General features: G+C 34.4%; 1 protein-coding gene across 6 annotated transcripts in view; it reads right to left on the reverse strand.

The window, feature by feature from the left end:
• Nucleotides 1–13,733, reverse strand: part of CCDC178 (coiled-coil domain containing 178) — a 394,579-nt gene that overhangs the window by 291,162 nt on the left and 89,684 nt on the right. For all 6 annotated transcript variants that reach the window (XM_008518186.2, XM_070627548.1, XM_070627547.1 and 3 more), the window contains 2 exons: nucleotides 10,699–10,841; nucleotides 4,057–4,210 (listed from right to left, as the gene is read on the reverse strand). In XM_008518186.2, the coding sequence (XP_008516408.2) occupies nucleotides 4,057–4,210; nucleotides 10,699–10,841 (297 nt within the window). The remainder of the gene's footprint in view (nucleotides 1–4,056; nucleotides 4,211–10,698; nucleotides 10,842–13,733) is intronic.

The raw sequence follows: 13,733 nt of genomic DNA on the forward strand, positions 1-13,733 counted from the left end.
ACACTATGCCCGTATATGAATTTCCTGTTGATTATGCTTCACATCTGGCAAGTGAAACAGGCTTTCCTAAAATTCTAGAGAGAGTTTATTACTTCCAAACTTGTAACTAAAAGATAAAATGAGAAAAAACCCTCCATTTCAAATATTTTTAACATAGTTTTATCTGAAAGCACTGTGTAAATATGAAAAGCAAAGTTTCAAAGTATTTAGAATAAGGTATCAAAGAATGATTTTTTGACTTTGAGGTGAAAATATTTCTTAAGGTCAGAAAAGCACAAAGGGAAATATTTATAACTTTTACTACATTAAAACTGAAGTTTCTCTTCTTCAGAAGTTACTTTACAGAAATAAGAGAAGATTGGGTAAAAAGATTTTTAACATACATAATTTTAAAATATTTGGTATCCATAATATACAAAAAATTATTACAAATCAATAAAAAATAATCACTCATCATATAGGGGAAAAATAATGAGCAGAATTTTCACGGAAAAGAAAATAGAAATGATTTCCCAAAAGCCATTAAAATATGCTAAGTTTTACTAATAATTATGGATTAATTTTAAAAAAACATAATGAGATATAATTAAAGAACCTTATAAAAGAAAGTGGCCAAAAAAGGGGCACGTGTAGTTTTAAGTCTAGGAACGCAAACTGATACAGAAATATGTATATTATTGCCTTTTCTATACTATTGTTTCTTTTCACCATTTTATTATTTCCTTTTGCTATGTAGTAAATGAGATGTGGCAGAAGAGGAAGGCAAGAAAGATGAGTCATAAAGGAAATTCAGAGAGGACTCAACCCAGCATTCCTAGTTTAATGATGAAGGGAACCACCAGCCCGGGAATGCAGGCAGCCTCCAAAAAGTGAGAACAATCCTAGGCTGACAGCCACCAAAGAAACAAGGACCTCAGTTCTAAAACCCAGGAACTAAATCTTGCCAAAACTGAATAAGCTTGAAATCAGATTCATGCCGGAGTCTGCAGAAAGAAATGTGGGGTTGCTGATACCTTGATTTCAGTCTTGGAAGTACCTGGAGCACAGAACAAGCTAAGCCATGACCCAGAGAAACTCTGAGATAATAAATGTGTGCTGTTGGAAATACAATGGATTATAAGAGATTACTATGAAAAACTATATGACAACAAAATGGATAACCTAGAAGAAATGGATAAATTCTCAGACTCTTACAACCTCCCAAAGCTAAGGCAAGAAGAAGCAGACAATCTGAACAGACCAATCACAAGGAAAGAGATTGAAACAGCAATCAAAACATCCCAAAGAATATAACCCCAGGACCAGACAGCTTTCCTGGGGAATTCCACCAAACTTTCCGAGAAGATTTAATACCTATACCTTTCAAGCTATTCCAAAACATGAAGGAGGGTGGATACTTCCTAACACATTCTACGAGGCCAACATCACGCTGACACCAAAGCCTGACAAGGACAGCACGAAAAAGGAGAACTACAGGCCAATATCACTGACGAACATAGACGCAAAAATTCTCAACAAAATTTTGGCAAGCCAAATTCAGTAATTCATCAAAAGGATCATACATCATGATCAAGTGGGATTCACACCAGGATACAGGATGGTTCAACATCCACAAATCAATCAACGTGATACACCACATCAACAAACTGAGGAATAAAAACTGCATGATCATCTCAATAGATGCAGACAAAGCATCTGACAAGACCCAACAGCCATTTATGATAAAAACCCTGAACAAAATGGGGATAGAAGGAAACTACCTCAACATAATAAAGGCCATATATGACAAACTCACAGCCAACATCATTCTTAGTGGGCAAACCTAAGCACCAACCCCTGAAAACAGGAATGAGACAAGGATGCCCTCTATCACCACTCTTATTCAACATAGTACTGGAGGTTTTGGCCAGAGCAATTAGGCAAGAGAAAGGAATAAAAGGAATCCAAATAGGGAGAGAAGAAGTGAAACTCTCACTGTTTGCAGACTACATGATCTTATATACAGAAAACCCCAAAAAATCCATTGGAAAACTTTTAGAAATAATCAACAAGTACAGCAAAGTTTCAGGGTATAAAATCAACTTACATAAATCAGTAGCATTTCTATATTCTAATAATGAACTAACAGAAAAAGAACTCAAGAACACAATCCCATTCACAATCGCAACAAAAAGAATAAAATACCTCGGGGTGAATTTAACTAAGGAAGTGAAAGACCCATACAACAAAAACTACAAGGCTTTCCTGAAAGAAATGGATGACGACATAAAGAGACGGAAAGACATTCCATGTACGTGGATTGGAAGAATAAACATAGTTAAAATGTCCATACTACCTAAAGCAATCTACAGATTCAACACAATCCCAATCAGAATCCCAATGACATTCTTTACAGAAATAGAACAAAGAATCCTAAAATTCATATGGGCCAACAAAAGACCCTGTATTGCTAAAGCAATCCTGAGAAAAAAGAACAAAACTGGAGGCATCACAATCCCTGACTTCAAAACATACTACTAAGCTACAGTAATCAAAACAGCTTGGTACTGGTACAAAAACAGGTGCACAGATCAATGGAACAGAATTGAAAGCCCAGAAATAAAACCACTCATCTATGGACAGCTTATCTTCAACAAAGGAGCTGAGGGCCTACAATGGAGAAAAGAGAGTCTTTTCAACAAATGGTGCTGGGAAAACTGGAAAGCCACATGTAAAAGAATGAAAATTGACCATTCTTTATCACAACTAACAAAAATAAACTCAAAATGGATCAAAGACCTAAAGGTAAGACCTGAAACCATAAGGCTTCCAGAAGAAAATATAGGCAGTACACTCTGACATCAGTATTAAAAGGATCTTTTCAGACACCACGTCTTCTCAGACAAGGGAAACAATAGAAAGAATAAACATATAGGACTTTATCAGACTAAAGAGCTTCTTCAAGGCAAGGGAAAACAGGATTGAAACAAAAAAACAACCCAATAATTGGGAAAAAATATTTGCAAGTCATATATCTGACAAAGGGTTAATCTCCATAATATATAAAGAACTCACACAACTCAACAACAAAAAACCAAACAACCCGATCAAAAAATGGGCAGGAGACATGAACAGACATTTCTCCAAAGAAGATATACATATGGTCAACAGGCACATGAAAAGATGTTCGTCATCACTGATCATCAGGGAAATGTAAATCAAAACTACACTAAGATATCACCTTATATCCATTAGAATGGCAAAAATAACAAAAACAAAAAGTAACAAATGTTGGAGAGGTTGTGGAGAAAAAGAAACCCTCATACACTGCTGGTGGGAATGCAAACTGGTGCAGCCACTATGGAAAACAGTACGGAGATTTCTGAAAAAATTAAAAATAGAAATACCATATGACCCAGGCATCCCACTACTGGGTATCTATCCAAAGAACTTGAAGTCAGCAATTCCAAAAGTCTCACACACCCCTATGTTCATTGCAGCATTATTTACAATAGCCAAGATGTGGAAGCAACCTAAGTGCCCATCAACTGATGATTGGATAAAGAAGATATGGTGTATATATATATAGTGGAATACTACTCAGCCATAAAAAATAATAAAATCATCCCATTCACAACAACATGGATGGACCTTGAGGGAATTATGTTAAGTGAAATAAGCCAGATAGAGAAGGACAATCTCTGTATGACTCCACTCACATGAGGAAGTTAAACCTGTAGACAAAGAGAACAGATTAGTGGCTACCAGGGGAAAGGGGGGTGGGGGCTGGGCACAAACGGTGAAGGGGTGCACCTACAACATGACTGAGAAACAATAATGTACAACTGAAATTTCACCAGGTTGTCAACTATCATAAACTCAATAAAAATTAACTTAAAAAAATGTGTGCTGTTGTAAGCTGCTAAAATTCTGGTAATTTGTTACGCAGCAATAGAAAACCAACATAGACATAGAACTGGATAACTGCTATTTAAATATTTTCAGAGAGTAAATTTTAATCACTATGGCTTGAAACGAAAATCAATATTTTTTAAGTTTTTAAATATGAAAACTCACCTTTTTTGATAAAGAAGATAATTCATTTGTTGATGTCTTTGTTTCCTTCAATACTTCAGTCACTGCTTCTTCATTCTCCTCAATATTAGACCAAATCTCGTGTATTGATGTAGAGTAGTGAACACCTAGATGGCTAAGTTTATTTATCTCTTTCCTAAGGAACAAAACACAGTTGATTTTATCCGTATTGAAAGGAAAATTATATTTAAAATTATATTTAAATTAGCATCTGACTTATTAATGTAAATCAATGGAATTTGTCTACTCCTAAAATTTCTCTCGTCCCAAAGCAACTCCTGAAAAGTACCACTTAGATATCAAGAAGCAAATAGTGAGAAAAAAACTCATCAGTAGTATTTATAGTTTCAATGGAAAGGAATTGAGAGAAAAGTGCTTTGCAAATTATTTAAAATAAATCACTTTTTGATTGGATTTCAGGTGAGAGACCTAAGCATCTTTGATTCACAGGTTGGATAGTAAAGGGATGGAAAGGCAAGCAAAAAAGAAAAGAAGATATAGAAGTAAAATGACCACACGTTATTAAAGGCCTCATCTACTGTTTGTCTCCCTCAGTCTTAGAGGTAAAATGAGGGAAAGTGCAGCTTAGGAAAACACGGGGCTTATTTAAAGAGAAGTCATTGCCAATGAGTTCTTTGTTCCTATGTGACTTTACACAAGGAAGACCAGTGCCAATCTGTGAACCACATAATCTTTTATCTTATCTGGTAGGTAGAAAACAAACTCCAAACAAAAGTCTCTTTAGACAATGGTATTACAGTTTATGAAAAAAGTACAACGAGAAAGTGACAAAATTATCATTTTCATGAAATATCAGCAAATAATACAGATAACTCCAACTTTTTTGCAGACACCATAAACAAAACAATAGACTGAGAGATTATTTGAAACCCATATAAGAGATCAAAAAGCAATAAAATCCTACAAATCAATATAGAATAGAAAAATTATCCAAGACACAAATGAGCAGAGAAGATAGATAAGAACTCACAAGAAAATAAATGTCAACGGTCAGTAAATATATGGCGTGCTTATTGATTTGGCCCAGGTTCTCATGCACTAAACCTGATTTTAGGAGTAGAGTCAAATGAAACTGAAAGATACAACCTTACTACAGAAACAAAAGTTAAAACAACAAACAAATAGGCAAGAAAAAGATTCTTCTTTATGCTTCCATGTCTGAAGAGTATAAGCCTCCCTACGAGAATTCTGGAAGCCAGGGAGATTGGGAGCCGCAGCATTCAAAATGTATGTTTGGTTAAATTTCCTTCTTTTGAAATTAATTTTTCTTCTCTCAATCGTATCTATTTGCCCCAGTCCAGAAAATAAACTATAACCTTTCACTATGAAGTGGACAATTGCCCAGTGTCATGGAAGGCAGAAGCTAAGTATTACTTTACTTGTCTCCTTATCGCTATTTCCTGAAGAAGTTGATGCCCCCAATTCCTCAGCTCTTTAAGAATTTTTCAATGTAAAAATTTGCTACTGGGTTTGCCCCCACTGTTAGTTTAGATATCATCATTCTTATAGTTGCTAAATCAGAATAAATTTAGAAGAATAAAATGGGAAGAATCACTCTATGTTTGCTAATAATTACTATAAAGTAGAGTCAAGACACCAAAGAATATATGCTGTGTGTTTCCATTCATCTGGAATGCAAGAACAGACAAAACTAACTATAGTCATAGACGTCAGAATGAAGATTATCTCTTTGAGGAGGTGGTATGGACTGGAAAGGAGAACAGGAGAAACGTCTGGTACACTGGAAAGTTTCTATATCTTAAACTGGGGCATGGTTACATGAGCGTATACGTATTTAACAAAGTCATCAGTCTGTACTCTTGTTAGCGCACATAATCATGTTTCCGTATGTGAGTTAATTCTCAACAAATTAAAAAATAGTGAAGGACAATGAAACATATCTTGAAAATTTTATTTAATAAATAATTTATGACTCCTCTAATGCCTATAACTTTTGAAAAATATTCTTGAATGAGAAGAAAATCAATAAAGATGGAAGTTATATGATAAAATGAATAAAAGTGAGTACAGGAATTAATAAAAATGTGTCTTCATGTTTGTTTAAATATTAGTTGTAAAAGCCACCAACTAATTTTTATATTAAAAACTGGGAAGGAGAAATTTTAGAAAATGTTACAAGATGGAGAATGTTGTATTTGCAATTAATAGTAGCTAAGATCTGTTTTATGCCAGATAGAAGAATGAAATGTTGAATATATATGCAAATGTATATATCCAGAGATAGATAAATGATTGAAATAGAAATAGGGATAGAAAAACAATCGATGGCTTCAAGGTATGTAAAATCAGAAAAAGAATGGAAAATTGAGGGCATTAAGGTCTCAATTCTTCACCCATTCCTGTATCCACTTCCTTTGCTGTGTAACTTTGTAAGATTCTCTGACTCTGACTTTGAGCATAGCCATTTGATTTGCCACTGTTATTTGGGTTTTAGCAAATGGGATATAAGCAGAGGCGTATGAAGTCCATGTGTGATTGTGCTTGCTTGCTCTCCTCCTCTCCTATTATGAGAACATTTCCAACAGATTGGAGAAACAGAGTGTAGCCAGATCTCCCCAGCTGTCTCAGAGAAGGCTTTCCTACAGCAGCAGTGAGCCGGCCAAGCCTCACAATAATAGTAGATAAATAAAAATAAAAGAACACATCTTTTAAGAAAATAATGATCAGTTTTACACAAAAGCACAGAAATCAGTCCTATGCACCCTGGAAGAATCAACCTAAAATAGAACCAAACAAAAAGACTTTAACTAAAGAAATAAAATAAGATCTGCCAATGAAATTCTAATCAGGAGGAATCTTTTGGAATATCAAACAAAAATGTAATTTGAGGAATGAAATGCTAAAGAGATTAAAATAGCATGTGTGTATATACGTGCATATATATAAAAATCCACTATCAAGATAGAAAAATATGAACTCATATGAACTTAATATAGCCTAGAAATATATAAATTGAGCACTGACAGAGTTATAAAAATAAATTGACTAACATAAGATTTTAAAATATTTGTGTCAGAAAATGATAGATCAAGCAGATGAAGGTAAGTAAAACACTCCTGCTATCACATTTCTGGTTGTTACAGGTTGATTCTCAAGAGTTGTTGGACTGAAGCCTGGATTGTTTCCTTGCTATGTGGGCTTCTCCACAGAGCATCTCAAAACACGGCAGCTTGATTCATCAGAGCAAATAGGGAAGAGAGCAAGAAAGAGAGTGTTAGCAAGACAGAAGTCACAGTTTTTATAACCTAAACATAAATGTGACATCCCATCACTTTTGCTTTACTCAATTCATTAGCAGCAACTCACTGGGTCCGGCCTGCATGCAAGGGGAATGATTTTACAAGGGAGAGAATATCAGGAGGCAGAGGTCATTGAAAGCTTCTAACAAGAAGCTGCTCATCAGAGCCCCTTGGTCAATTGCATTTTTTGTAGTTGGAGGTCTGTGAGGTTCATTCTTATGGCCTTCACGCTAGACCCAGAATAAAAGAGAATTATTTAAATGGATAATAAGCCAGAAGAAATTCTTCAGAAAGCTTGAAAATGTAGAAAATAATCAAGGGGCATAGCAAATGCAATGAGAAAAAACAATATATGCCTAATTTGAGTTCTAGAAGAAATAGGAAGAAAATCGAACCAAGGCATTGTTTGAAGAGAATACCCAAGGATAAAGAAAATTCTAGTATGTAGTTTCAATGAGACAAGAAGACTAACAAATCCCCAAAGAATAAATAAAAATTGATCCACACCTAGAGTATCTTAAAAATAAAATTCATAAACTTCCAAAACCAAGAGATGATCTTAAAAACAGCCAAAGGAAGAATATAGCTTAGCTGCATGGCAGTGAGTCAAATGGTCAACATAATCCTTTTTTTTTTTTTTTTTTTGGTGAGGAAGATTAGCCCTGAGCTAATATCTGTTGCCAATCCTCCTCTTTTTCCTGAGGAATCTTGGCCCTGAGCCAACATCTGTGCCCATCTTCCTCTATTTTATGTGTGATGCCTGCCACAGCATGGCTTGATAAGCCATGCATGGGTTCAAACCAGCGAACCCCAGGCCAACTCCTTGGTCAGTAGTCTGGCAATGTAAGTTTGCATGTGGTGATCAATAGGATTTCCTACTAAAAGAATATGAAAAGAATAATAACCACCAAACAAGAGGAAGGAAAAATAAAATGATAACAAGAACTAATGTGAAAGAAGACAATAAAATAGAAAAAGAAATAAAACAAATGGGCCAAATAGAAAAATACAATGGTAGTTTAAATCCAAATATATTAGTGATTTGTGAATGCATTTAATGGTCCACCTTTAAAAATGTTTTCAAACTGATAAAAAAAATATATCTACACGATGGTTATAAAATATATAAAACAGAAGGACTCAAAAATATTGAAATTTAAAGAATTGAAAATATTTCCCAAATATCAAAAGAAAGCTAAGGCAAAAAGTACTGAAGAGTCAAAGAAGGTCATTTCATGATGATGAAAGAAGTTAATCATCTCCCAGGAAGATGTAACCGCTTTAAGCTTGTATGAACCTGATCAGGAGAGCCTCAAAATATGGGAAGCGAAAACTGACAGAATTTAAAAAATAAAAAGATGTAGATAGATACACCATCAAAGTGGGTGATTTTATCCCACTTTTCTCAATATTTAACAGAAAAAGCCAGTAAAAATCAGTAATGTTATGAAATAGTGCTTCTCAAACATCACCTTATCATTTAAAAGTGTAGATTCTCATTCAATAGGTCTGAATTGAAACTGAGATTCTGCATTTTGAACAAGTAGCCAGGTAAAGCTGACGCTGTTGGTCCACAGACCACACTTGAAATAGCAAGGATATACAAAGATTAACCTCCATGATTAGTAAACTTGACCTAATAAAACACTAAAGAACAATACATTCAATAAGTAAAGTACACCAGGAATATTTTCAAGTACACAATGAAAATTTAAATAAAAACCCATGTCACTTAGCCAAAAATTAAGACTCAACCATTTCCAATGGGTTGAAATTATACAATATTCTCTCACCAAAATACAATTCAGCTGGAAAGCAATAATAAAAAGATAATTAGAAAATTAGAAATTCATCATGGAAATAAAAAACTAGAAATTCATCATGGAAATTTAAAAACTATATTTCTTAATAACCCATGGGTCAAAGAAGAAATCATAATGAAAATTAGAAAATATACATAACTGAATGACAATGAATATATAACAAATCAGGTGAGTTATAAAAGTGATCTATTTATTAAATAATAGATAATGTTTAAGCACACATTGAAACAGACATTGGACATAAGGAAATATAAACATCTCAATAAATGGATATTTTTTAGATCATAGGATTATGTATAAATTTTGTGTTCTTAATTTTACTTATATTTACTTGATTCTAGCTCCATAATGAATATGAGTTTTTCTATACTAAATCACTGATCAATTTGAATAAATAAAAATGTTATTAGGTCACACAGAACCATAAAGAATATAAAGCCAACAAGAGGAATAAGAAGAATACAGCAGTTCCCTCTTATCTTCTGAGGATATACATTCCAAAAGCCCCAGGGGCTGCCTGAAGCCACGGATAGTACTGAACCCTATATGTACGATGTTTTTTCCTATACATACATACCTATGATAAAGTTTAATTTATAAATTCGGCACAGTAAAATATTAACAACAATAACTTCTCTTTGGCATATCCAAACTACCAGCAGCACTACTCTTGCACTTTGGGCCATTATTAAGTAAAGCAAGGGGTACTTGAACACAAGCACTGTGATGCTGCCACAGTCGATCTGATAACTGAGATGGCACTAAGTGACTAACAGGCGAGCAGTGCATACAGCCTGGATATGCTGGACAAAGGGATGATTCACCTCCGGGGCAGAACAGAGCAGGATGGTTTGAGATTTCATTATGTTACTCAGAATGGCATGCAATTTAAAACTTATGAACTGTTTATTTCTGGAATTTTCCATTTAATATTTTTGGACTGCAACTGACTGTGGGTAACTGAAACTGTGAAAAAGGAAATCATGGATAAGCGGGGACTACTGTATCATAAAACACAAATACATCAGAAATGTAATAAAAACCACTTCAATTACTAATATGCAAAATACAATGTCTATATACATATTTTAAAATATTCCATTTTATTAGAAATCAAGTAAATGAAGTTAATCAGACGCTATGTTTATAATTAACGCAAGGTTATATAATTTGTTTCTAATAATATCCCATGCTGGAAATTTTTTTTTTAAAAAAGTCACTTTTGCACATAGATAGCAGGGATGTATATTGTTATGCCATATCCATAAGCAATTTGGCATTTTGTACAAAGAGCTTTAAAGGACACAGAAAAATAGTGCTTTAGGAATTTATACACAGGTAATTTACATATGTAAAAGATAGGTACTTTAATTTATATATAAACTTGATGATAAGATAAATATGGGTAACTCAGATTCTTTTCTTTCTCTTTATCTGAATTTTTTATACAAGAATATAAATTACACTTTTAACTAATATTTTACTTCTACATGCTATAAGTATTTGTGAAAAATTCTTACTTGTAGGCTTCTATGCTTATTTTAGTATTAGCAATATCCTTTTCCATCTCTTCTCTAAGTTGTATAGCATTCAATTTGGCAGTTTTGCGGCTTTCTATAGTTTCTTCAAGTTCTTCATGAACTTGTTTGTATAGTCCCATTACCTAGAAATAAAAAATATTTTTGCTAATATAAGCACTTAATGGCTAATTAAAAGAATCAGGCAAGAGAAAGATCAGAGAAGGGGCTTAAACTTAGAGTAGTTTTGATTTAGATAAAAAGTCCTTTACATCGATTTTCTTCCCATATTTACTCTAGTGTTGAGCACAGTAGAGAGATTTGGGTTTCCTTTACCCTGAAAGGCATCAATACTATGTATGCATAGAAGCTACTGAAGACAATAACTTAAATATCCCAGTTAACATTATGAAAATAAAATCATTATCTTTTCACCCACAAAAACTCCTACTTTTTATTGTTTTTATTATTCAACTAATACTTTATTGTGGAAAAATCAGAAAACACAGATGAAAAAATAAAATAAAATCACTTGTAATCCTCTCACTCAGGAATAACCATTATTGTCTTAATGTAAAGGTCCAAAACATTCCATTTTTATTGTGTTTATTAATTATCAAATATCATAAATATTCTTCTTTCTCTTTCCATCTTTCCCTTCTCTGTAAAACTCAGGAGAAGGGTGGTTGTAGAGGTCATGGTTGGAACTACAGGTCTGGATGGTCTGTGGAAAGTTGGATGGAGAGCAGTAGGAGGAGGCACTAGGGAGTGAGCAGTCCTTTCCCCAGAAGGTCAAGTGGTCAATTGATATGAGGCAGTTGCCTCCTAGAAAAAAGTAATAATTTTCATTAATTCTTAGAATACCACAGATAGTAGTAACCTCTACAAGATTTTCCTTTAGGCACAGAATAATAGGGGTATACACTTTGGCAGAGAACAAGGAGTACACCAGGATAACAGGATAAGCAAAGAAAAACCTCAGGAAATATAATAGAATTCCTAATACCAAAAGAAGAAAAGCAATAAATAATACATTGTGTCCAATTTGTCAGCACCTTTAGAAGAGGCAGCTTTTAGGCATCGCTGGAGTGGGGGTCTCACGGTCAAGGACCAGTGTGACATCATATGAGCCAAATTCATCTATCTCCAAGGCAAGATCTTGGACTGGTTCAGGGTGGGACAGGTACAGGCATACCTCAGAGATATTGCAGGTTTGGTTTCAGACCACTACAATAAATTGAGTATCACAATAAAGTGAGTCACAGGAATTTTTTAGTTTCCCAGTGCACATAAAAGTTATGTTTACACTATACTGTAGTCTATTAAGTGTTTAAAAGCATTATGTCTAAAAAAGAAATCTTCACACCTTAATTTAAAAATACTTTATTGCAAAAAAAAGTAACCATCAATTGAACCTTCAGCAAATTGTAGTCTTTTTGCTGGTGGAGGGTTTTGCCTCGATACTGATGGCTGCTGATTGATCAGAGTGGTGGTTACTGAAGCCTGGGGTGGCTGTGGCAATTCTTAAAAATAAGACAACAATGAAGTTTGTTGCATTGACTGACTCGTCCTTTCACAAATGCTTTCTCTGTAGCATGCACTGCAGTTTGATAGCATTTTACCCACAGCAGAAGTTCTTTCAAAACTGGAGTAAATCCTGTCAAACTCTGCCACTGCTTTATCAACTAAGTTTATGTAATATTCTAAATCCTTTGTTGTCATTTCAACAATCTTCACAGCATCTTCACCAGGAGCAGATTCCATCTCAAGAAACCACTTTCTTTGCTCATCCATCAGAAGCAACTTCTCGTCACTAAAGATTTATCATGAGATTGCAGCAATTCACTTACGTCTTCAGGCTTGACTTCTAATTCCAGTTTTCTCGCTATTTCTACCACATCTGCAGTAATTCTTCCACTGAAGTCTTGAGCCCCTCAAAGTCATCACAAGAGATGAAATCAATCTCTTAACGCATTATAATTAAAAATGTCAAGAATTAAAATAAAGATAGATGCCTAAAAGCTGCAAGAGAAAGCAATAAGTTACATACAAAGGAAACTCCATATGGCTATCAGCTGACTCAGCAGAAACTTTACAGACTAGAAGGGAGTGGTATGATATACGTAAAGTGCTAAAAGGAAAAAACCTACAGCCAAGAACACTGAACCCAGCAAAGTTATCATTCAGGATGGAAGGAGAAATAAAGAGTTTTCCAGGGACCTGCCCCATGGCTGACTGGTTAAGTTCATACACTCTGCTTTGGCAGCCCCAAGTTTCACTTGTTTGGATCCTGGGTGTGGGCACGGCACTGCTCATCAAGCCATACTGAGGCAGCATCCCACATAGTACAACTAGAGGCACTCACAACCAGAATATAAAACTATGTACTGGGGGGTCTTGTGGAGAAAAGGAAGAAGAAGAAGAAAAAAGATTGGCAACAGTTGTTGGCTCAGGTGCCAATCTTAAAAAAAAAAAAAAAGAGTTTTCCAAATAAGCAAAAACTACAGGATTTCATCACTACTAAACTGGCCTTACAAACAATGTTAAAGGAACTTATGTAAGTGGAAAAGGCAAGGCCACAAATAGGAATAATAAAATTATTAAAGAAAAAATATCACTAGTAAAGGCAAATATATAGTAAAGGTGGTGGATTAACCACCTGTAAAGCTAGAATGAAGGCCAAAAGACAGGCATACTAAAATTATCTATATCCATGATAAGAGGTTAAGGGATACACAAAAATAAAAGAGGTAAAATATGATATCCAAAACATAAAACATGGCGGGGGGGGGGAGGACGAAGTGGAGTAAAAGTGTAGGGCTGTTATTAAGAGTTAAAATATAAGAGACCATCAACCTAATATATGTCATTTACATAGGTTACTATATATGAACCCCATCTATATTCCTCAAAACAAAAACCTGTAACAAATATACAAAAAATAAAGAGAGAGGAACTCAAACATAACGTTAAAGGAAATCATCAAATCACCACAGATGAGAACAAGAGAGGAAGAACAGGGAAGAGCTACAAAAACA

The sequence above is a fragment of the Equus przewalskii genome, chromosome 7 (genome assembly GCF_037783145.1).
Source record: "Equus przewalskii isolate Varuska chromosome 7, EquPr2, whole genome shotgun sequence".
In the NCBI taxonomy this organism is placed as follows: domain Eukaryota; kingdom Metazoa; phylum Chordata; class Mammalia; order Perissodactyla; family Equidae; genus Equus; species Equus przewalskii.